Raw genomic sequence first — 26749 nt, 5'->3', positions numbered from 1 at the left:
GAAGCCTGTACAAGAATAGGTTGGATTTAGTCAAGGAGATCATTCAGACAAGAAAAATGGACACAAAGAAAGGGATGAAGAAGAGTACCCTCGTATCAGAAACTGTGATAGGAATGATGATGTTGAAAGGACAGATCTTTCTGAACAAGGCTACCGTGACCAAACTAAAGCTGGAGAGAACAATAGAGTGCGGGAGGAAAGAAATGAGTCAGGACAGAGGCAGAACAGGAGTACTCCCCACCGCCGTATGAGACTCAACCCAGAGGACACCCCGGGTGACTATACACAGATCTACCCTCTCACACCACTGACAGAAGAAAATGGAGAAGCAACCACAACTGTCCTCACGGGGACTCTGATGAAGGAGGTGAATGACACAACAGCAGCAACAAGCGGCGTGATAACAATAGAATTGGATGGGGAAAAGGGGGGCACAGTTCCTGGAGGGAGTATCCTTCGACACCCCAACTCACTCCACAAAAATAAACACACTGGCAGACCCTAGACATATGGCCGTCTGTAGAAAACAAACTAACAATTAAAGAAGTAAAAGAACAGTGTTACCATCCATGGGTGACCAGACCAGAGAGAAATGGAAGAAATGAAGAGAGAAGAAGGAAGACTGGAAAACGATAAGTTGTATACACTGTGAAAAGAGAAGAGAAAGTTGAAAGAAGATCTGCAGGTGCTAATTGCTGATAAGATTAAAGAGACAATGGACACAGATGATGTGGACAAAAGTAAAAAGCTAAAAGAGGAGGTCAGACAAGCCACGGATATGGTAAGACAATTCCAGAGGGAGATAGAAGAGTGTGAAAGGAGGACACAACACTGCACTGAAGAAGGCCCAGCTTGCACAGATTGAGACAGGAAGTGGTGATTTTACTCACAATATGATGGTGGCTCAAGTTGTTTCGACAGGCTCACCACATCCACAGTCTGCAGCTCCCCCACAGTCACATCAGTCACACCCGTGAACCCAGTGCATGCAGGGTATGTGCTTTTCACCATTCAGCATTATGGTGACCCACAAACATGGACCGGAAGAGGAGGTGGGCCCGCCCTGGAACAACACTCAATGCTGGACCTGTGGGCAGTTTGGGCATGTGAGTTTGCAGTGTGGGGGAAATGAAAGAGGAAGAGGTGACTAGAACAATGCTGGACCTGTGGGCAGTTTGGGCATGTGAGTTTGCAATGTGGGGGAAATGAAAGAGGAAGAGGTTACAACAGGGGCAGAGGAAACTTTGGGCCTTGCAGAGGAAGAGGAAACTATGGCAACATGGCAACAATATGCTCCTCAGCCACAGTACCACTCGCCCGGAGCTGAAAATGCTCCCCAGGGGCCACCTATGCCCTATGGACACAGTGGACAAGTTAATGACAGAGGACAGCCATGGCCAATGGGAAATCAGAACACCAACAGTTCTTATTTCCCTCCTTGCACAAATTTGAATCAGCATGTAAAACAGTTCATTTATCATTGCGTAACATATTTATTATTTATTATATAATATAGACAAGGGAACTCCACTGCAACCAGGGAAGTTCCCCACTCCAAAATGATATTTTATCCACCTTGCTATGGATTTCATAGACATGGTAGAGCAAAAAGAAAGAAAGAGATACTGCCTGGTGATAATTGACAGGTTTAACAGGTGGGTGGAAGCATTTCCCACCACCAACTGCGATGCACGAACAGTTGCAAAATTGCTAGTCAGGGAAATTATACTCAGGTTCGAAGTGCCTGAGGTTTTGTCTGCAGACAATGGGACCCATCTCATAGGAGATGTGGTTGCCCAAATGGCCAAAATGATGGGTGTTGACCAGAAGTTTGTGTCCATCTATCACCCGCGGAGTAACGGGAGTTACTGAGAGGGCTAATCAGACCCTGAAAGGCTCCCTTGCCAAACTGCCATTCCACAGGAATGACATGGGTAGAGGGATTGCCCCTTGTTCTCATGAAAATGCGCACCAGCCTTAACAAAGGTATTGGGTGTACACCTTACGAGATGTTAACAAGACGACCAATGAACACCCCAGGAGTGAGACCTGTGACTGTCCGACAGACATAACTGAGGCACAGTGTGATCACATTGAGTACATGAAAGAACTAACTTCTATTTTCAGTTTTCTCCACTCTCACACTAGGAAAGCAGCCGAACCAATCCCAGGTGAGGATCCAGATGCTCTGACCATCTGCATGGAAGTCTGGGTGAAACTATGAGTCCATAAAAGAAAATGGAACCAGCCAAGATGGATGGGACCCTTCCAGGTAACCATGGCAACACCGATTGCAATCCAGGTAGCGGAGAGGTCCGGATGGCATCATCTCTCCCACTGCAAGAATCTCCCAGAGTGGAAGCCATGGATGAGTGACTGGAGGGAGAGCAGGGCCCTGAGAACATCTGAAGGAGGAAGAGGGTTTCGAGCCAAAGGACAGAAGCAGAGGGCCCAGACCAAACGGCCGGAAAGAAAGATGAAGAAGAAGGCTGTAGCCAACGAGCAATTGGTAGTAGTTACTGTCTTGTCTCATCGCTGCAACTCCCGTACGGACTCGGGAGAGGCGAAGGTCGAGAGCCATGCATCCTCCAAAACACAACCCAACCAAGCCGCACTGCTTCTTGACACAACACACATCCAACCCGGAAGCCAGCCGCACCAATGTGTCGGAGGAAACACCGTACACCTAGCAACCTGGTCAGCATGCACTGCACCCAGCCTGCCACAGGAGTCACTAGTGCGCGATGAGACAAGGATATCCCTGCCTGCCAAACCCTCCCTAACCCGGACGACGCTGGGCCAATTGTGCACCGCCCAATGGGCCTCCCAGTCGCAGCCGGCTGCGACATAGCCTGGGCACGAACCCAGAATCTCTGGTGGCACAGTGCCTTAGACCACTACTCCACCCGGGAGGCCTTGAATGTGGGTTTTTATACTTTATAAAGAGAGGTAGTGAGACACAACCTATTAGGAGAAGGGAGACCACAGGACTGTTCTGCCGTAATTACACAAGAATGTTACAAAACCTCCAGGGCGCCCTATTGTAGCAGGCATTGATGCGGTAATGGCTCCTCTATCGACCTTTGTTTACTTTTTTATTAGACCACTCGCAGAACAGCTCCCCTCCTTTGTAAAGGACACCAGCAGTATGATCTCTATCATTGAATCTCTTGATCCTCTCCCTGAGAATACTTTGTTAGTTACTTTGATGTTGAGTCGTTATACACAAATATTCCACACGAGGGCGGTATTGAAGTTATGGAACATTTTCTTCTGCAACTTGACCCTAATGAACTACTTTCCAGTGCATGCATTATAGCATTAGCTGAAATAGTACTCACACACAACTACTTAATGTTTCTAAATGATTTCTTTATTCAAACAAAGGGTACTGCTATGGGATCCCCCAAGGCTCCTAACTATGCTTATTTGTATGTGGGTTACATGGAGAAACAGTCTATTTTCAATCCTCTCAAAAATGTTTTCTTGCCTAACATAATTATTTGGAAACGGTACATTGATGATATTTTTGTTCTGTGGAGGGGTGATGCAAAACAGCTCCAGGCATTCCATGCTTTTCTTAACTCCTGTTCTGAGCATCTGAGATCTACTATGCTTGACAATCTGGACCCTCTATTTCTGAAACTATCCGCCGCCATTGTCGCAACCCCTATTACCAGCCTGTTCAACCTCTCTTTCATATCGTCTGAGATCCCCAAGGATTGGAAAGCTGCCGCAGTCATCCCCCTCTTCAAAGGGGGAGACACCCTGGACCCAAACTGTTACAGACCTATATCCATCCTGCCCTGCCTATCTAAGGTCTTCGAAAGCCAAGTCAACAAACAGGTCACTGACCATCTCGAATCCCACCGTACCTTCTCCGCTGTGCAATCTGGTTTCCGAGCTGGTCACGGGTGCACCTCAGCCACGCTCAAGGTACTAAACGATATCATAACCGCCATCGATAAAAGACAGTACTGTGCAGCCGTCTTCATCGACCTTGCCAAGGCTTTCGACTCTGTCAATCACCATATTCTTATCGGCAGACTCAGTAGCCTCGGTTTTTCGGATGACTGCCTTGCCTGGTTCACCAATTACTTTGCAGACAGAGTTCAGTGTGTCAAATCGGAGGGCATGCTGTCCGGTCCTCTGGCAGTCTCTATGGGGGTACCACAGGGTTCAATCCTCGGGCCGACTCTTTTCTCTGTATATATCAATGATGTTGCTCTTGCTGCGGGCGATTCCCTGATCCACCTCTACGCAGACGACACCATTCTATATACTTCCGGCCCGTCCTTGGACACTGTGCTATCTAACCTCCAAACGAGCTTCAATGCCATACAACACTCCTTCCGTGGCCTCCAACTGCTCTTAAACGCTAGTAAAACCAAATGCATGCTTTTCAACCGTTCGCTGCCTGCACCCGCACGCCTGACCAGCATCACCACCCTGGATGGTTCCGACCTTGAATATGTGGATATCTATAAGTACCTGGGTGTCTGGCTAGACTGCAAACTCTCCTTCCAGACTCATATCAAACATCTCCAATCGAAAATCAAATCAAGAATCGGCTTTCTATTCCGCAACAAAGCCTCCTAACACTCACGCCGCCAAACTTACCCTAGTAAAACTGACTATCCTACCGATCCTCGACTTCGGCGATGTCATCTACAAAATAGCTTCCAATACTCTACTCAGCAAACTGGATGCAGTTTATCACAGTGCCATCCGTTTTGTCACTAAAGCACCTTATACCACCCACCACTGCAACTTGTATGCTCTAGTCGGCTGGCCCTCGCTACATATTCGTCGCCAGACCCACTGGCTCCAGGTCATCTACAAGTCCATGCTAGGTAAAGCTCCGCCTTATCTCAGTTCATTGGTCACGATGGCAACACCCATCCGTAGCACGCGCTCCAGCAGGTGTATCTCACTGATCATCCCTAAAGCCAACACCTCATTCGGCCGCCTTTCGTTCCAGTTCTCTGCTGCCTGTGACTGGAACGAATTGCAAAAATCGCTGAAGTTGGAGACTTTTATCTCCCTCACCAACTTCAAACATCTGCTATCTGAGCAGTTAACCGATTGCTGCAGCTGTACATAGTCTATCGGTAAATAGCCCACCCATTTTTACCTACCTCATCCCCGTACTGTTTTTATTTATTTACTTTTCTGCTCTTTTGCACACCAATATCTCTACCTGTACATGACCATCTGATCATTTATCACTCCAGTGTTATTAACCTGCAAAATTGTAATTATTGGCCTACCTCCTCATGCCTTTTGCACACAATGTATATAGACTCCCCTTTTTTTTTCTACTGTGTTATTGACTTGTTAATTGTTTACTTACTCCATGTGTAACTTTGTGTTGTCTGTTCACACTGCTATGCTTTATCTTGGCCAGGTCGCAGTTGCAAATGAGAACTTGTTCTCAACTAGCCTACCTGGTTAAATAAAGGTGAAATAAAAAAATAAATAAAAAATGCAATCTGATACACGTCAAATCAGTTTTCTTGATCTTCTGATCTTGTGTGAAGATAATGTTCTATACACTGATCTTTACAGGAAACCTACTGATCGTAACAGTTTGTTGAGGGCTGACAGTTGTCACCCACTTCCCTTGAAAAACAGTTTGCCCTACAGCTAAATCTGTCGAATCAAAATAATTTGTAAAAAACAATCAGATTTCGACAGAAATATGGCTGAGACGCAAAGACAATTAAAGGAGAGGGGGTACAAAAATGGTCAGATTATGCTGCCATTCAGAAAATTCAGAACAAAACAAAGATAAGCATTCTTGCGTTCTAACTGCCTGCCATTCAAAGTGCTCTGAACAAACTAAGGGAATCGTTCACAAACATTGGCACATTCTAAGATCCGATGAAAAGTATTGGTAATATGTTTTTGGACCTTCCCTTGGTCGTATTCTCGCGGGGCAGAAACCTCTGAACCTCTAATTTACCACCCCAAGATATCTCTGAACAACGTCTATTTGCTCCCCAACTGGATGGAAACTACAAATGTAACGGCTGTGCTCAATGCAATGACACTTATAAATGTAGATCCTTCAAACACCACCAAACAGGGAAACAGATCCCAATCAAAGGTGTTATCACGTGCTCCACTAAGGCAGCTATTTATCTTATAACTTGGCCTTGTGGTAAAAAGTTTGTGGGTAAAACAAAGCGCAAATTAAAAGTACGAATCTCGGAGCGTCATAGCACATTTAGGTGCAAAAACTCGACTTACTCAGTACTCGATTTCGTCTCTACGTTATATTGGCATCGAACATGTCACCCTCCCTAGGAGAGGGGGTGACCTCGACAATTTATTGTTAAAACGAGAGGCTGCCTGGATCTTTAATTTAAAGACCTTGCTCCCTTCAGTCTCAACATAGACTTTGATCCGAAGCCATTCTTGTGATTATTGTGATTTTGCTATTGTAAATGTTTGTAGGCTTATGTAGCCAAATTATATCTATTATCGTACGCTCTCCATGTATGTTTTTTGTATGCTATTTTAATATATGAGAATTAGCCAATGATATCAGGCCATACATGGCCATGATTACAGACACCTGTGTGTGTCTTTTGACACTATATAAATGAGTCACCCTGCAGTGTTTGTCATTATACCCTGATGAAGACAGCTTGTCTGTCAAAACGTTGGACATACATTTTTTTGCATCTGAGCTCTTAGTGTGCAGCTCTCCTTTATTTTTTTAAAGTGTTCTACTCCGCTAGCCAGCACCTTGCCTAAATAGGTGTTCTACTCTGCTAGCCAGCACCTTGCCTAAATAGGTGTTCTACTCCGCTAGCCAGCACCTTGCCTAAATAGTTGTTCTACTCCGCTAGCCAGCACCTTGCCTAAATAGGTGTTCTACTCTGCTAGCCAGCACCTTGCCTAAATAGGTGTTCTACTCCGCTAGCCAGCACCTTGCCTAAATAGGTGTGTGTTTCTTTCGCGTCTAAAAGAGATTCATAGACACATAACCCTGCAGGGGAGTGAAAGAGATAAGAGACAAGTCAGACATACCACTATAAAGCAACTTGGGGAGTGGAAAATGACTGCTGAGCCCTTAGAAAACACTGGAACTATTGTCTCTCCTGCAAGGTTCTATAACTGTATATGCATGGGCTTGGTCTCATGAGTAGAAGGCCTTGATGTAGGCAGTTACATCACTAGGGGTTGACTGCAAGCATATTAAAGCAACTTGGAACCTTTCCTATTTTGTCGAACTTACTCGGAAACATGCGTGCTATGTTCCCGTTGTCAACTTCTGTCTGCAATTGCATTAATAAAGGTTTTTGATTGATTTACTTAAAGATATTTTCTTATTGCTGATTTCACCAATAAGCAAATATTTGACAACGAACAAGGAACCTACCCCAACACTTGAAACGAAGTGTATTGCGTGAACATTGGAATAAATTTTTCCATACTCCAAACATACAACAGAAATGAGCTCTGTTGTATCTTTGCTGCTCACCTGCTGTGGGATTTATGTATGGTGTGAATGAAAAGTTACCATATCCACTGTCACCAGGTAGTATGTCCACTATGTTGTCCTCTCTGAAACTGAGTATACAATGAAGTGTTGAGAAAAATCCTTGAATCATGAGTTGCGCCTTTCCAACGGGCAACAGTGATTGAAAACTCTAAATTAAGAGTGCATACACCCTGAACATTGATGGAAAACCAGTTCTTACGGTTCCTGTACTCCTCAGTCAGCATCAAGAGTTGATGGACACTTGATGGGAACATGACATCCATCTATACAGTCAATCACTCCTGGGAAGTGCCCATATTCATGGAATAGCACATTATAGTTGGCTTGGCCTGTAGTATCAGGAAACTTGATGTAAAGCCTCCTCAGTTCACAAATGGCCCTGCACACTTTGAACTACTCTACACACAGTTGCTTCACTGGCACCACACAAATCACCAGTTTCACAATGAAATGTTCCAGATGCCAGAAACCCCAAAGTGATCAGAACTTGGAGAGAATTGGGAAAAGGCCTTCCTCTTTGAGACAGAAAGGAAAGTCTAGGCTCAAGCAAAGATATTATCTCCAATGCATGTTCTTTGTACATACGAAGGCGATCTCAAAAAGCAATTTCATCAAAGTAATTTATTGGATTACTCCTATCCACAAATCCTCATCTGGCTGGCCTCTGTAGTGCATGTTGGTCTACATTTAGATATTCCAAATAGTCCATGTTCCCTCACAAAAGGTACTAAGCAGAAGTTAAACATGCCTCTTTGGAGGATTAATTTAAACTTCAATTTAGTCCTTAGAGTAGCTCTAATCCTCCATCTTGCAATCGGCTTTGTTTAATCCAGAACAGGATAAATCTACGACTATTTTAAGATAAATCTGTGCAAGTCGCTTTGAGTTAAGACAGCTCAAACAGGCATTTTAGTCTTGGACTAACTAGGCTTAAGCCTTGTCTGTGAAACCGGCCCATAGATGGTTTAATGAGAGATCACCTCATGTTGAGCCGGTGCTCAATGTTGGTTGCAATTGACCCAATGTTTTCAGTTTTCACTTGCACAAAGAAAGTACAACAATATACAGTACATACTGCGGCAATATTGAAAACACGTATACACAGTTTCCATAATGATGAGGCACCACAATAGGATTTGAACAGTTACAGTATATTTAAACACAGAATGTCACGACTTACGAATGTACACACCTGGTTTCCATTCCCATAATTCTATATTTCCTTATTTAACCCGCTGGTTCCCCCATGGTTTTGTGCGTGTTTAATCGTTGTAAGTTGGTCTGTATTTGTGAACTTGATTGTTTTCCTTGTTGGAATATTTGTTGTTTTGAGTAAAGTTAGGTGAATTACTCATCTCTGTGTCCTGCACCTGACTCCGCCTTACCTGCTACACCTAGACGCCTTACACATCATAACATTTTTTGTTGTGCTTTATGTTATTAAGATAAGGGCCAACTGTGCAATAACAACAATAAAGGATAAAAGGAACAAGTAGGCAGAGGTTTTCAGTGTAACACATACAGTACCAGTCAAAGGTTTGGACACACCTACTCATTCAAGAGTTTTTCTTTATTTTTGCTATTTTCTACATTGTAGAATAATAGCGAAGACATCCAAACTATGAATTAACACATATGGAATCATGTAGTAACCAAAAAAGTGTTAAACAAATCTAAATATATTTTATATTTGATTCTTCAATGTAGCCACCCTTTGCCTTGATGACAGCTTTGCACACTATTGGCATTCTCTCAACCAGCTTCATGAGCTGGTTGTCACCTGGAATGCTTTTCCAACAGTCTTGAAGGAGTTCCTACATATGCTAAGCACTTGATGGCTGCTTTTACTTCACTTTGCGGTCCAACTCATACCAAACCATCTCAATTGGGTTGAGGTTGGGTGATTGTGGAGGCCAGGTCATCTGATGCAGAACTCCTTCACTCTCCTTCTTGGTCAAATAGCCCTTACACAGCCTGGAGGTGTGTTTTGGGTCATTGTCCTGTTGAAAAACAAATGATAGTCCCACTAAGTGCGAACCAGATGGGATGGCGTATGGCTGCAGAATTATGTGGTAGCAATACTGGTTAAATGTGCCTTGAATTCTAAATAAATCACAGAGTGGCACCAGCAAAGCACCCCCACACCATCACACCTCCTCCTCCATGCTTCACGGTGGGAACCACACACGCAGAGATCATCCATTCACCTACTCTGCGTCTCACCAAAACATGGGATTGGAACCAAATTTTTTTAATTTGGACTCATCAGACCAAAGGACAGATTTCCACCGGTCTAATGTCCATTGCTCGTGTTTCTTGGCCCAAACAAGTCTCTTCTTATTATTTGTGTCCTTTAGTAGTGATTTCTTTGCAGCAATTCAACCATGAAGGCCTGATTCATGCAGTCTCCTCTGAAGAGTTGACGTTGAGATGTGTCGGTTACTTGAACTCTGAAGCATTTAATTATAAATATTATTATAGTCAACTAGTATACCATTTGTATGATTTATGGACAAATTACAGCATCATATTTGGTGTCTTATTCATATGATATTAGGTTGTCCTAAATATTCCTAAAATTTTTTAAATAAAATGACTTGATAATTTAATCCGAAAGCATTTCAGTAAAGAGAATTTGGGGTAAAATAAAATAAAAAATTCTGGCAAAAATGTCAAATGTATTGAAAATAAGACACTTTCCAAAAAACTAGACATCTTAATCCTCTGAATGATAGTTGATTTTGCAGATGCATCATGGTTTTGTAACTCAGTTTTCTACATACATTTTAAAACTGGTTTCATGAAAATGACCCATTTGAGATGCCATATAAAAATTGTGAATCCTATGCAACTCAAGTTATTGTGCAAAAGCAACGGTCAACATTACGAGAAGTTCTGAAAGGAACTTTCAAGAACATTGTGATTCAAATTTCTTGACATCACAGCTCATCACAGTAGTTCATAGTTCAGTTCAAGGGTCCTGTCTAATAGTAGTCAGGAAAACGCACAGCTCATAGTCAAGGAAGTCAACTTTAACTCAGGTCAACAGTCCATTAGGAATGAATGCTACATTTAATTGAACACACGTAGGTAGGTACTGTTGCAAAGGAGGCTGCTGAGGGGAGGACAGCTCATAATAATGTCTGGAACAGAAAACACATGGGAACCATTTGATACCATTCCACTACCGCCATTGCCACGAGCCCATCCCCCCAATTAAGGTGCTACCAACCTCCTGTGTACTGTAGGTAGGTAGCAGAGGAGGCTGGTGAGAGGAGCTATAGGAGGACAGGCTCATTGTATTGGCTGGAATGGATTAATGGAACAGAGTCAAACATGTGGTTTCCATATGTTTTTTATTTTAACTAGGAAAGTCAGTTAAGAAAATAGTATTATTTACAATGACAGCCTACCGGGGAACAGTGGGTTAACTGCCTTTTTCATGGGCAGAACGACAGATTTTGACCTTGTCAGCTCAGGGATTCAATCCAGCAACCTTTCGGTTACTGGCCCAACATTCTAAAAAATCAACAAAAAAAAATCAAATTTTATTTGTTACATACACATGGTTAACCACTAGGCTACCTGCCGCCCCTGTTTGATGTGGTTGATACTGTTCCATTTATTATATTCGAGCCATTACAATGAGCCAGTCATCCTATAGCTCCTTCCACTAGCGTCCTCTGGTAGGTAGGTACTGTAAGTAGGTAGGTATAGTTGTAGTGACAACAAGTTATCTGGAAAAACTAGACATAGTTATTTATAAAATGTATAATTTCAAAAAATAATTCACTTGCAGAGGTCTTTGGTGGTGATCTGGTAAATTGTTCTACAATGTGTACTGTAGAATAAAATATGATTGTTAGAGTGATCAAAAGACATGATTAGTGTGTCTATAGCAACAGTTCTGGATCCCAAAGCTATTCAATCACATGACCATCATTTGTCCATCCCAGTTTTTTATAGCCTATAGACAGGCCCTGTGGGAGGGATCGTGAGCTGGACTGCCCTATCATCTTTTAAAACAAAGTCAAAGTGTCCTCTCATTGGTGGATGGGACTGTCAGTCAGTCTCGTCCTGCGAGCCAACAAAGAAGCAGATCTGTCGTGGGGAGGGGCTGGGCATGAGGGGGCTGGTGGGGCGGCGGGAAGAGGGGGCGGTGGGGATGTTCCAGTATTGGCTTTGGAGGTCAAGAGCAGAGAGAGCGAACCCGGAGAGATGACTGTTTCTCTCCCTGGGTCTGTCACTGTCCAGGGGTAGGGGCAGACTCATGCAATTCCTCAGGGAACCATCACTGCAAAAATAAAAACACACAAGGCCATTAGACTTTATTCATACTGTATGACATACATCCAAATCTACAAGTAGACTCCATCCATCCATAATATAACCCAGTAGTAGAAACTCCATGTCTCTCACCTGGTTATGTCTGCTGGTGCTCCTCTCCGGGTCTGTCTGTACATGCTCCCAGCCACATCCCCAGCCACCCCAGCTAGCCAACGCATATCTGCAGGCACCTCTGGGATCCACTCCACAAACCTGGAGTACAGGAGAGGGACAAGAAGAGTCAATGTACTGTGATGTAGCACCAAGTGTGTGTGTGTGTGGGGGGGTCCTCAACAATTCCTGTGGTGGATTGACTTGCCAACTAGGTGGAGTCCCTGTGCAGCACATTCAAATTTATTGCGTTTAGTAGGAAACCTGTTTGTATTCCTAGTTCGTTTGCGTTCACAGTGTTATTTGGTTGCTGTGGTGGGCTAATGACTACTTTAAAGACTACTTTGTTGTCAGTGGTTGCTGTCAGGGCTAGTTTGAAGGTATCGGCTGCTGTATGCTAAAGGCTAATTATGCTAAAGGATAGTTATGCTAAATAATATTTCTGGGCTTTTTAAAAGCTGATTTGTTTGCATTACTGTTGTCATTGGTTGCTGTTTGAGCTACTGTGACTGCATTGAGTTCATTGAGGGCTTGTTAGTTTGTGGTAGGTAGTACTAGTAGTGGTATAGGATGTAGACTTACCTCTTGCCCACTGAGTAGGCTGATACCACAGGTAGTGTGCAGGGCAGGAGCATGTAGGAGGCCACTCTGACCGGCAGCATCTCAGACACATGAGCATACAGACCAGGCTTCTGCTGGCACGCTTCACAAAACACTACAGTCATAGAGACAAAATATGTCACACTTCGCTGACACGGGCACAGCCTCAGATGACTTTCAGATACACACAACAACCACACGTCACTGACAAGAGCATGATAACAACACAATGTTAATGTCAGTGTTGTAACTAGATAACAACAGTTTCTAATAGCTTTGAGCAGAAAACATCTGAGTCTAGGTTAACCTCCCATCTACCTTTTTTGATTTGGGTTGGCAGGTTGTCAACAATCTGCTCGTCCAGCCACCAGTGCCGCTTCCTCAGGAGGCGGAGCCGGCGGAGCATCCAGTCCTTAGTGGTTTCCGTGGCGATGGGCTTGCAGCAGCAGGTGTGTGTGGCTTCTGATAGGCTGGGGCCGGCAGTCGGACACTCCAGCTTCAGCAGATCTGACATCATAAACAATACATTCATCATCTTTGTAACACAGCATAAAAACATTACCCCATAAATAAGTGCAGGTTAACTCCATACTTCATGTTAAACCCTGTACATCATTGATGCCCACTGCATGTACTGTATATCACATTAGCTTATGATCTTAGCACAGCCCACTACTGCTGTCAAAGGCAACATAGTCATACTCACGGTTCTCCTCAAGAAAGCGAAGGGCGTCCTTGTAGCCACTCTGACATATCTCTGCCATGACCTGTCAAAGAAAACACAAAGATCATACCTATTGAGGTAAGGGATCATATGCAAGAGGTAGATTGAATAAATATAAGACATACTCCTAATCATATCACAGGATCATTAGGACTCAGCTGTACCCACCCAAACACGATACAGAGCATGATCTCACATTATGTGATTAGTTATAACTATCACTACCGCTGACTGATTAGCAATCATGTTATCGCTGACAGTTAACAACCGTGTTAAACAAGTACAGCTGTTTACAACCACATAAAACAGAGGGGAATGACTAATATCAGCCGGAACCCTCCTGTGCAACAGTGTTTGACTAGGGGTTAAAGGTCAACGTGGCAGAGTTCTTTCTGTTCTTTGGCTACTCCTTATTCTGTGTTACTACAACAACAAAGCAACAGGGAGAGAGGTATCTGGACAGATAACTTCACAGTGGCACGACATACAGTATGTGTGATTTTAGTCAGGGTAGGTTGAACACTATTACACGTGAGGGAAAAGGTAGGGTGGAGTCTTCTATGTGTGTGTGTCTGTGAATGTCATGTGTAAACAATATGTCAACGGTGGCAGAGTGAAGTGAAACACACACTTCCTTTTCTAAGTAGGGCCTCTGCACATGGCTTTGTCGGTGGGATTTGGCATAATCCCAAAATTCCAGTTACAACATTCCAGGCACACATGAAGGGAAAAGACGGTGGCAGATCTTGGCAAAAACTGAACCAAGAGACAAAGACCAACCTCAAAGAGGGCAAAGTTCACCTGATGCTAAAAGTTGACTCCCATGTTATTATCCAGACAGTGAAGAAGTATGTGCAATACAGGAAATGTAATTCAACAAGAATAGAAGCCAATAACGTCCTGCCAGTATTGATCACAGTGTTAGGGAGGAACAGGGGAGGGCAAAGTTCAGATAGGAAGTATGGTGGGGGGGGGGGGGGGGGGCGGTAAGGATAGGAGTCCAAAGAGGAGACAAGGTAAGGGGTGAAATGGGGGAGTTGGGGTTATATAATCAGGGAATAGGACAGTGGAAGGTCAGGGGCCCAGTCTCCCATACCAGACTACTACGCTCTCCTACAGAAATGTATAGAATGTTTAGACTATTTCAAGGGTACCTATATAAGGATTTCATAACACACAACCCATACATAAGGCTTCTATTTACAAGTAGTCATAAACAACCCATCTGATGAATTGGACTAAGGAGCATCCTGATCCTCCATCCTACCTTTGGGAATAGGTCCGACATAAGGACTACAAACCTCTTCCCAGGGCCATGCATAACGCATTGGTAAGCAGTCATAGCGGTATACCTACCTTAGGTTCTGGGGGAAACAGGGCTTTGCTGAGGCGGTACATATTGTCCAGGTTCATCTGGATGGAGGTGTTGGTGAAGCGCAGCTCGTGGAAGTTGAAGGAGGTGTCCCGGGGACAGATGTCGCTCTCGCCGGAGAACGGAGAGATGCTGATGGTGTTCTTCAGCTCCGACTGAGGAAGGTTGTCACTGATTCCCCCATCCACGTAACGCTACAGAGAGAAGAGGGGGAGACAGGGAGGAGGAAGAGAGCGAGAAAGTGAGAATAATTGCCGAATAACAAGCCGTATTTGTTTGACTATTTCCAGGACCACAGCCTTTACATAACAACACCCCAGGCATACTGTAGTCCGGACGTCTCAGGGCTGACATAGATGACTGTTCTAAATCTATATTTATATATTATAAATATTTGTTGTTGACTTCCTCTGCCTATCTTCTGCTAAAAAATATGTAACTTACAACCCAACTTGGTTATCACTGAAATCTAATGATACGATACAACACATTCACGGAAACATTCCCCTCTTGAGGGCATATTAGGCATGTCAGATTTCCCCTTAGCCAGCTTCTCCACACTGCCAACTCATGACCAAACAATCTCACATTACTATTCGGAGAATTAATCAATTTTTACACCAGTCTCATGTAATTATCCGATGCAGCTCCATTCCAAGTTCAGATGCTACCCTCTAACATTTCAACACGAATAAATCGTTTTCCAGTGTCAAACGCTGAGAACATCTGAGGGGAAAAAGGATAGCAGTGCCAGTTCCAAAGCATGATCAAGACTCAACTTGGCAGTGAGTTTAGCAAAGAGAGTTCAGGGCTGAGGACAAAGAATGCACTATATTTCCTTGTTCAGAGTGTCAAAGCCAACTGTTACGAGTCCAGTGATGAAATCTAGTTTAAATGAAACTTCATCACTTTCACAAGAAACTTAAATAAATAGTATGCACATTATTCTGAAAAAGTACATGCTCCGTCAACTGGCAGATAGTTCAACTTCATGCCCTCAGATATGCTGTTTATAAGTCATTTATGACTGTTCTATATATTTGTCATTATAGACCTAGTATAGGGCATATACAGTGCCTTGCGAAAGTATTCGGCCCCCTTGAACTTTGCGACCTTTTGCCACATTTCAGGCTTCAAACATAAAGATATAAAACTGTATTTTTTTGTGAAGAATCAACAACAAGTGGGACACAATCATGAAGTGGAACGACATTTATTGGATATTTCAAACTTTTTTAACAAATCAAAAACTGAAAAATTGGGCGTGCAAAATTATTCAGCCCCCTTAAGTTAATACTTTGTAGCGCCACCTTTTGCTGCGATTACAGCTGTAAGTCGCTTGGTGTATGTCTCTATCAGTTTTGCACATCGAGAGACTGACATTTTTTCCCATTCCTCCTTGCAAAACAGCTCGAGCTCAGTGAGGTTGGATGGAAAGCATTTGTGAACAGCAGTTTTCAGTTCTTTCCACAGATTCTCGATTGGATTCAGGTCTGGACTTTGACTTGGCCATTCTAACACCTGGATATGTTTATTTTTGAACCATTCCATTGTAGATTTTGCTTTATGTTTTGGATCATTGTCTTGTTGGAAGACAAATATCCGTCCCAGTCTCAGGTCTTTTGCAGACTCCATCAGGTTTTCTTCCAGAATGGTCCTGTATTTGGCTACATCCATCTTCCCATCAATTTTAACCATCTTCCCTGGCCCTGCTTAAGCAAAGCAGGCCCAAACCATGATGCTGCCACCACCATGTTTGACAGTGGGGATGGTGTGTTCAGCTGTGTTGCTTTTACGCCAAACAACGTTTTGCATTGTTGCCAAAAAGTTAAATTTTGGTTTCATCTGACCAGAGCACCTTCTTCCACATGTTTGGTGTGTCTCCCAGGTGGCTTGTGGCAAACTTTAAACAACACTTTTTATGGATATCTTTAAGAAATGGCTTTCTTCTTGCCACTCTTCCATAAAGGCCAGATTTGTGCAATATACGACTGATTGTTGTCCTATGGACAGAGTCTCCCACCTCAGCTGTAGTTCTGCAGTTCATCCAGAGTGATCATGGGCCTCTTGGCTGCATCTCTGATCAGTCTTCTCCTTGTATGAGCTGAAAGTTTAGAGGGACGGCCAGGTCTTGGTAGATTTGCAGTGGTCTGATACTCCTTCCATTTCAATATTATCGCTTGCACAGTGCTCCTTGGGATGTTTAAAGCTTGGGAAATTTATTTGTATCCAAATCCGGCTTTAAACTTCTTCACAACAGTATCTCGGACCTGCCTGGTGTGTTCCTTGTTCTTCATGATGCTCTCTGCGCTTTTGACGGACCTCTGAGACTATCACAGTGCAGGTGCATTTATACGGAGACTTGATTACACACAGGTGGATTGTATTTATCATCATTAGTCATTTAGGTCAACATTGGATCATTCAGAGATCCTCACTGAACTTCTGGAGAGTTTGCTGCACTGAAAGTAAAGGGGCTGAATAATTTTGCACGCCCAATTTTTCAGTTTTTGATTTGTTAAAACAGTTTGAAACATCCAATAAATGTCGTTCCACTTCATGATTGTGTCCCACTTGTTGTTGATTCTTCACAAAAAAATACAGTTTTATATCTTTATGTTTGAAACCTGAAATGTGGCAAAAGGTCGCAAAGTTCAAGGGGGCCGAATACTTTCGCAAGGCACTGTATCTATATAGAGAGATGGGGCATACATCTATATAGAGACATGGTGTCACACCCTGATCTGTTTCACCTGTCTTTGTGCTTTACTACACCCCCCCAGGTGTCGCCCATCTTCCCCATTATCCCTTGTGTATTTACACCTGTGTTCTCTGTTTGTCTGTTGCCAGTTTGTTTTGTTCGTAGAACCTACCAGTGTTTTTCCCCTCGCTCCTGTCTTGTCTTAGTCTTGTCTTCCTGTTTTCTAGTTTTTTCCCGGCTTTGCCCCTTCTGCCTGTCCCGACCCTGAGCCTGTCTGCCGTCCTGTACCTTTGTCGCACTACTCTGGTTTATCGACTTCTGCCTGCCCTGACCCTGAGCCTGCCTGCCATCCTGTAACTTTGTCCCACTACTCTGGTTTATCGACTTCTGCCTGCCCTGACCCTGAGTCTGCCTGCCATCCTGTACCTTTGCCCCACAACTCTGGATGACCAAGCTCTGCCTGACCTGACCTGACTCTGAGCCTGCCTGCCATCCTGTACCTTTGCCCCTGTTCTTGTAATAAACATTGTAACTTCGACACAGTCTGCATCTGGGTCTTACCTTAAAACATGATAAATGGAGCATACATCTACATAGAGAGATGGGACATAAATATAAATCCAGAGATGGGACAGAACGTGTCTCCTTCCTGAGCGGTATGACGGCTGCGTGGTCCCATGGTGTTTATACTTGCGTACTATGTTTGTACAGATGAACGTGGTACCTTCAGGCTTTTGGAAATTGCTCCCAAGGATGAACCAGACTTGTGGAGGTCTACATTTTTTTTCAAAGGCAAGGATATTGCTGCCAGTAAGATTGCACCTAAATCAACCATTTATCGGATCATCAAGAACTTCAAGGAGAGCGGTTCAATTGTTGTGAAGAAGGCTTCAGGGCGCCCAAGAAAGTCCAGCAAGCGACAGGACCGTCTCCTAAAGTTGATTCAGCTGCGGGGTCAGGGCCCCCCAACAAGTACAGAGCTTTCTCAGGAATGGCAGCAGGCAGGTGTGAGTGCATCTGCACACACAGTGAGGCTGTCACGCCCTGACCTTAGTTATCTTTATTATTTGGTTAGGTCAGGGTGTGACAAGGGTGGTTTGTTTAGTTTTTGTATTGTGTAGGGGGTTTTGTATGTCTAGGGGTTTTCTAGTCTAGGTGTTTATATGTCTATGGTTGCCTAGATTGGTTCTCAATCAGAGGCAGCTGTTTATCATTGTCTCTGATTGGGAACCATATTTAGGTAGCCATATTCCTTGGTTATTTTGTGGGTTGTTATTCTATGTTTAGTTGCCTGTTCTGCACTAGCCATATAGCTTCACGGTATGTTTGGTTGTTTTGTATAGTTTTGTTCAGTGTTCTCTCTTTCATTAAAGAGTTATGTACGCTTACCAAGCTGCGCCTTGGTCTCATCAATATGACGAACGTGACAGAGGCAAAGACTTTTGGAGGATGACCTGGTGTCAAGAAGGGCAGCAAAGAAGCCACTTCTCTCCAGGAAAAACATCAGGGATAGACTTATATTCTGCAAAAGGTACAGGAATTGGACTGCTGAGGACTGGGGTAAAGTCCTTTTCTCTGATGAATCCCCTTTACGATTGTTTGGGGCATCCAGAAAAAAGCAGAAAAAAGAAAAAATTTGACATTTATGAAATGCTTGTAATTATACTTCAGAATTCCATAGTAACATCTGACAAAAATATCTAAAGACACTGAAGCGGCAAACTTTGTGAAAATGTATATTTGTGTCATTCTTGTCACGGACGTTGTCGTGGAAATGACCGGACCAAGGTGCAGCATGGTGAGCATACATTTTCCTTTATTTATGTAAATGTCGCCAACAAAACAAGAAACAAACAACGACCGTGAAGCTTACTAGGGCTATACTGCCACTAACAAAGATAACTACCCACAAAATAAAGGAAAAAAGGCTGCCTAAGTATGATTCCCAATCAGAGACAACGATAGACAGCTGTCCATGATTGAGAACCATACCCGGCCAAAACATAGAAACAGAAAACATAAAAATAAAGAAACGAGAATGCCCACCCTAGTCACACCCTGGCCTAACCAAAATAGATAATAAAAGCCACTCAATTCTCAAAACATTTGGCCATGACTGTAGATGTCCTATCCGACTTGTCAAAACTGCAGTTTTGTTAACAAGAAATGTGTGGAGTGGTTGAAAAAATAGTTTTAATGACTCCAATCTAGGTGTATGTAAACTTCCGACATCAACTGTACATCTATATAGATAGATGGGTCATATATATACAGTGCCTTGCGAAAGTATTCGGCCCCCTTGAACTTTGCGACCTTTTGCCACATTTCAGGCTTCAAACATAAAGATATAAAACTGTATTTTTTTGTGAAGAATCAACAACAAGTGGGACACAATCATGAAGTGGAACGACATTTATTGGATATTTCAAACTTTTTTAACAAATCAAAAACTGAAAAATTGGGCGTGCAAAATTATTCAGCCCCTTTACTTTCAGTGCAGCAAACTCTCTCCAGAAGTTCAGTGAGGATCTCTGAATGATCCAATGTTGACCTAAATGACTAATGATGATAAATACAATCCACCTGTGTGTAATCAAGTCTCTGTATAAATGCACCTGCACTGTGATAGTCTCAGAGGTCCGTTAAAAGCGCAGAGAGCATCATGAAGAACAAGGAACACACCAGGCAGGTCCGAGATACTGTTGTGAAGAAGTTTAAAGCCGGATTTGGATACAAAAAGATTTCCCAAGCTTTAAACATCCCAAGGAGCACTGTGCAAGCGATAATATTGAAATGGAAGGAGTATCAGACCACTGCAAATCTACCAAGACCTGGCCGTCCCTCTAAACTTTCAGCTCATACAAGGAGAAGACTGATCAGAGATGCAGCCAAGAGGCCCATGATCACTCTGGATGAACTGCAGAGATCTACAGCTGAGGTGGGAGACTCTGTCCATAGGACAACAATCAGTCGTATATTGCACAAATCTGGCCTTTATGGAAGAGTGGCAAGAAGAAAGCCATTTCTTAAAGATATCCATAAAAAGTGTTGTTTAAAGTTTGCCACAAGCCGCCTGGGAGACACACCAAACATGGAAGAAGGTGCTCTGGTCAGATGAAACCAAAATTGAACTTTTTGGCAACAATGCAAAACGTTATGTTTGGCGTAAAAGCAACACAGCTGAACACACCATCCCCACTGTCAAACATGGTGGTGGCAGCATCATGGTTTGGGCCTGCTTTTCTTCAGCAGGGACAGGGAAGATGGTTAAAATTGATGGGAAGATGGATGGAGCCAAATACAGGACCATTCTGGAAGAAAACCTGATGGAGTCTGCAAAAGACCTGAGACAGGGACGGAGATTTGTCTTCCAACAAGACAATGATCCAAAACATAAAGCAAAATCTACAATGGAATGGTTCAAAAATAAACATATCCAGGTGTTAGAATGGCCAAGTCAAAGTCCAGACCTGAATCCAATCGAGAATCTGTGGAAAGAACTGACAACTGCTATTCACAAATGCTCTCCATCCAACCTCACTGAGCTCGAGCTGTTTTGCAAGGAGGAATGGGAAAAAAATTCAGTCTCTCGATGTGCAAAACTGATAGAGACATACCCCAAGCGACTTACAGCTGTAATCGCAGCAAAAGGTGGCGCTACAAAGTATTAACTTAAGGGGGCTGAATAATTTTGCACGCCCAATTTTTCAGTTTTTGATTTGTTAAAAAAGTTTGAAATATCCAATAAATGTCGTTCCACTTCATGATTGTGTCCCACTTGTTGTTGATTCTTCACAAAAAAATACAGTTTTATATCTTTATGTTTGAAGCCTGAAATGTGGCAAAAGGTCGCAAAGTTCAAGGGGGCCGAATACTTTCGCAAGGCACTGTATATATATATATACACTGCTCAAAAAATTAAAGGGAACACTAAAATAACACATCCTAGATCTGAATGAATGAAATATTCTTATTAAATACTTTTTTCTTTACATAGTTGAATGTGCTGACAACAAAATCCCACAAAAATTATCAATGGAAATCAAATGTATCAACCCATGGAGGTCTGGATTTGGAGTCACACTCTAAATTAAAGTGGAAAACCACACTACAGGCTGATCCAACTTTGATGTAATGTCCTTAAAACAAGTCAAAATGAGGCTCAGTAGTGTGTGTGGCCTCCACGTGCCTGTATGACCTCCCTACAATGCCTGGGCATGCTCCTAATGAGATGGCGGATGGTCTCCTGAGGGATCTCCTCCCAGACCTGGACTAAAGCATCCGCCAACTCCTGGACAGTCTGTGGTGCAACATGGTGTTGGTGGATGGAGCGAGACATGATGTCCCAGATGTGCTCAATTGGATTCAGGTCTGGGGAACGGGAGGGCAAGTCCATAGCATCAATGCCTTCCTCTTGCAGAAACTGCTGACACACTCCAGCCACATGAGGTCTAGCATTGTCTTGCATTAGGAGGAACCCAGGGCCAACCGCACCAGCATATGGTCTCACAAGGGGTCTGAGGATCTCATCTCGGTACCTAATGGCAGTCAGGCTACCTCTGGCGAGCACATGGAGGGCTGTGCGGCCCCCCAAAGAAATGCCACCCCACACCATGACTGACCCACCGCCAAACCGGTCATGCTGGAGGATGTTGCAGGCAGCAGAACGTTCTCCACGGCGTCTCCAGACTCTGTCACGTCTGTCACATGTGCTCAGTGTGAACCTGCTTCTGTGAAGAGCACAGGGCGCCAGTGGCGAATTTGCCAATCTTGGTGTTCTCTGGCAAATGCCAAACGTCCTGCACGGTGTTGGGCTGTAAGCACAACCCCCACCTGTGGAAGTCGGGCCCTCATACCACCCTCATGGAGTCTGTTTCTGACCGTTTGAGCAGACACATGCACATTTGTGGCCTGCTGGAGGTCATTTTGCAGGGCTCTGGCAGTGCTCCTCCTTGCACAAAGGCGGAGGTACCGGTCCTGCTGCTGGGTTGTTGCCCTCCTACGGCCTCCTCCACGTCTCCTGATGTACTGGTCTGTCTCCTGGTAGCGCCTCCATGCTCTGGACACTACGCTGACAGACACAACAAACCTTCTTGCCACAGCTCGCATTGATGTGCCATCCTGGATGAGCTGCACTACCTGAGCCACTTGTGTGGGTTGTAGACTCTGTCTCATGCTACCACTAGAGTGAAAGCACCGCCAGCATTCAAAAGTGACCAAAACATCAGCCAGGAAGCATAGGAACTGAGAAGTGGTCTGTGGTCACCACCTGCAGAACCACTCCTTTATTGGGGGTGTCTTGCTAATTGCCTATAATTTCCACCTGTTGTCTATTCCATTTGCACAACAGCATGTGAAATGTATTGTCAATCAGTGTTGATTCCTAAGTGGACAGTTTGATTTGAGCAGTGTATATAGATAGATAGATAGATAGATAGATAGATAGATAGATAGATAGATAGATAGATAGATAGATAGAGAGAGACGACTGGGCGGGGGTGGAGGAGGTTAAACAGGATATCTAAATAGCTATCTGTGAGCCTGACACACCCGACAATGGGACACACTAACTATAGCCTATATTTATTGAACAATCTAGTGTGTTCCGCCTGTGTTCTATGGATGTATAATTTGGCACTGAGCAAGAGACATGCCCAGATAGAGGCTATATGCCCTCAATGATAACAAGAGCAGATAGCAGTGAAATATACTAGAGAATAAGTGGCAAAAATAGATCATTGTTACATGGTAGTTGATGTTTTGGAGGACTGTGCTCCTATGTCCTAGTGACTCAGTCTAGAATGGAGCCACCCTGGACTTCCTGGTCCCAATCTGCTGAGGCCAGAAACCAGTCTGGAAGTATATAATACACCACTGGTCTGCCAAGAGAAATGGTTCACGGGCTGATTAGCTCCTAGAGTAAGGTAGACTGACACATGAACAAGTACCGGAGTGTATGCACAGACCGACAGACAGACATACACACAAACAGAAAAACACAACATTACGCTACACTTGAACCTAGCCACCTTATGACTATGACCTGAGCAATAAAGGCATTAGAGACGAGACCATAATAAACCCAGTCTAACATCTGCTGCTTTTTCTTAGAAAACAAGGAAACAGTGCTAAAAGAAACGTAAGAAAGCAGTTGAGGCATTAGGGCCTTGGGCACTTACCACTCCTTGGAAGGATGGAGGGATCAGGCCACAGTATATGGGGATGAAACAGCTACACAGCAGTGCCTGTAGACACATCAGAGAGAGAGAGATGTTACACAGTCCAACCCAGTTTAAATTACATACAACTCATGTAAACAGTCAATGGCAAGGCCAGTAGGTGAAAGGTCAAATATGTATGGGATATGTCTGGGATATGGAAAAACTCAAGTGCTCAGGGGTGTTCAGGGCCCATATTCACAATGCGTTTTACAGTATGAGTACTGATCTGCGATCAGGTGCCACCTCCTTATCCAACTGATCCTAGATCAGTACTCGTACTCGGATATGTTTTGTGAATAGCAGCCCAGGTGGGTTGAGTGGGGACACTCACCTGGATGAGCTCCTCCTTGGACTTGAACTCGGACACAATGACGTTTTGTCCATCAGACACGCGAGTGAGTGACACACACAGCCTCCCGGAGGCGAGTGTGTGCGCGTCGGCGGGCAGGTCACGCTCCAGGCCCGACCTGATGACCTTGACCAGGTTGAAGGAGGGGTGGAGGGGACCCAGGTTACGCTTCCGGGCCTCCTTGACTGTCTCGATCACATCCTCACAGCACTTAGCTAGAGGAGGGGAGAGACGGAGAGACAGTGTGTTAGTTGTGTTTGGGCCTTCCATTGGGAGGGATTGGATGTTTTCTATTCAAAGGAAGATTGATTCTCAAGGGAACTAAACAGTGATCTGTAGCTCACAAAAAAAACTTTCTCCACTGGTTTAACGTATTTACTGCTCTGCACCTGTACTGAGCTAGTTATGTGTGTTCATCTTGTCTACACTTGGATGGAATGGATCTAAAGACTGTTATACACACAGACAGAATTCCAGTAAAGAAAATCAAGTGATTACAAAAACACTGAGGTAGTCTTATCTGGCTGAAATAAGGATGTTCCTCGTACTTTCAGTGGAACACATTGGAGTCACTGAGTGACAGTGAAACTCTGAGGTCATGAAACTCTCAGGTCATGAACGGTAACCTATATCTTCCTTCTGCCAATTTTCACAACAATCCAGTACTTTCTTTTGACTCTTAATGATGCCTTTATTGACTGTTCACTCAATTGTTATCCCTCTATTACTATTTCAATCTCTCACCCTCTTTAACTCTCTCTCTCTCGCTCTCATTTAGATAGGACACAACTGGGACACTTACTAAGTTCCCCAGTCTTTTGTCTCTTCACTATAAGGTTATTGGGTTTAAAAGACAGTGAAAGAGACATGGTATCACACCGAGACTCAGCTAAGAGTCACGTTCTATGTCAAGCTGGGGCATGTTTGCTCTTAATCATGATTGTGTTTTCCCTCAGTCAGCGAGATCTATCAGTACCATTGGGAGGCCTCTGATCTAGAGGACCAATAGGTCAATAGTCCTATAACTGACCCAGATGACATTTATCAATGGTGTGACATGATCAATGAGTGGAAGGCTACCATATTTAAACACAGGCAGCCATTTTGGCTCTAACCATGTAATTATGTAATTCTTAATAATTAGTAGTTTATTACATGAAAATAATTACATGCCATTTAGCAGATGATTTTATCCAAAGAGATGTACAGTCATGTGTGAATACATTTTGTGTCTGTGTGGACCCGGGAATTGAACCCACTACCCTGGCGTTAAAAGCGCCATGTTCTACACTAAGCTACAAAGGAGCCCCAGTATAACCACCTATCTATTACATAAGAGCAAAGTTTTAAGCATTGCTGAAATAATTTCCCCCGTGTATCAAGGCCACAAGTGATTATTCTTTAAAGGTAATTTAGTTGCTAATCTAAAATTGCGACTTTTGCGTAAAAGTCACCATCCAGGCATTCATTCCACTGATGACAGGGTGCGATGAACTCAAGGGGCCAGTGTAGGGTATTGGATGCTCACCTATGGATGCCTGGCTGGCGAGCACCGAGGCGGTTAGGGCACCGGCCGAAGCCCCGTAAATCTTGGTGGCACCTTTGATGAGGTAGGGCGCTTGTTCCAACAGGCAGCTGGCCACTCCAATGTGATAGATCCCCAGGAACCCGCAGCCGGCGAACGATAGATTCCATTCCTTCGTTAGGTCGAACATCCCGGGTGGACAGTCCTTGGAGAGAACCTAGACGTTTGGGTAAATGCGCTTGTAATAATGACTCCCAAATGTTACCCTTGGAGTCTATGACAAGTTCCCTTCATTACTGAATGTCAACAACAGTTCCGAAAGAGGACGGCTCAAACTAGCGCACACTACTCAGTCTACTCCTCTCGTGTAACGTACAAAGAGACAGTTATGTATTGAGAATCGCGGGAGGGCTGACTTGCCATAAACTTCCCGGTTCTAGAACAGGGCAAGTCTGGCCAATCCGCATAAGGAGGCTGAGCCTTATTTTAGGTGGAGCCACGCCCCCACATTCTGCATCGGTAACACATGAGAGCGATGCAATCCATTCATGTCTATTCTATTCTAATATATTATATTCAAATCTATATTCGTTTCACCTGCCTGCTTTACTGTGACAAGTCGAACTTTATTATTAACCGATTTGAGCCTATAGGCTAACATCCAGAGCATTCCATAGGCTCATGATACCATTCACGTATATTTAAAAACATAATCTGTTGATTTGATCTTCCAAGAACAAGAGGCCTACCTGCATCATATTGAATGCTTCGCGTACGCTTGAAGGCGTTCCTCTTCCGGCTACAGAGACTAGTGAGCACGCGCATACCCCGCCACAGCGAACTGGTGCTGAAGCTGAAGAGGAGGCGCTTGCATTACATGATCGCATACAATTCCATCACGTTGCAACGACGTGATTGGCTGAAGCCTGAAGGCCAAGGAGTACTTCGCTCACGCACTATCACGTCCTAGCCAAGCCATACTCAAGAGGAAACAAATTATCGCTCTCAAAACAAATCTAATTATAACCGTTGAATTGATTACAAAGATATTTTCGTTTGGTGCCCGTTTTGAGGATGGCCGAGAGCGGAGGATGGCCGAGAGGAGGCAGACACGCCAAGCAGAGCAAATACTTCAAGTTTGATGGAGTGCGCCTCCCACCCTTCTGCAGAGGAAAGATGGAGGAGATCGCCAACTTCTCCCTCAGAAGTAGCGAATTATGGATTGTCATGTATCCCAAGTCAGGTTAACAATATTGACATGTGTTGATGCTATGCAATATGTTAGTGCAGTACCCTCACTACCCTGA

General features: G+C 43.9%; 1 protein-coding gene across 1 annotated transcript; it reads right to left on the bottom strand.

Moving 5' to 3' along the window:
* Nucleotides 1-11317: 11317 nt before the first annotated feature.
* On the bottom strand, nt 11318-26236 carry LOC110490314 (patatin-like phospholipase domain-containing protein 2). The gene is made up of 10 exons (XM_021563628.2): nt 26192-26236; nt 25446-25659; nt 23900-24132; nt 23527-23592; nt 14631-14840; nt 13257-13317; nt 12869-13057; nt 12533-12665; nt 11933-12052; nt 11318-11807 (listed from the first exon to the last, which is right to left on the bottom strand). Exons 1-10 carry the CDS (start codon nt 26198-26200, stop codon nt 11576-11578), a joined length of 1467 nt encoding a protein of 488 aa, XP_021419303.1. The 5' UTR covers nt 26201-26236; the 3' UTR covers nt 11318-11575.
* Nucleotides 26237-26749: the final 513 nt, after the last annotated feature.

Source organism: Oncorhynchus mykiss, chromosome 15 (genome assembly GCF_013265735.2).
Source record: "Oncorhynchus mykiss isolate Arlee chromosome 15, USDA_OmykA_1.1, whole genome shotgun sequence".
Taxonomy (NCBI): domain Eukaryota; kingdom Metazoa; phylum Chordata; class Actinopteri; order Salmoniformes; family Salmonidae; genus Oncorhynchus; species Oncorhynchus mykiss.
This window is presented reverse-complemented; position numbering and strand designations above follow the sequence as displayed.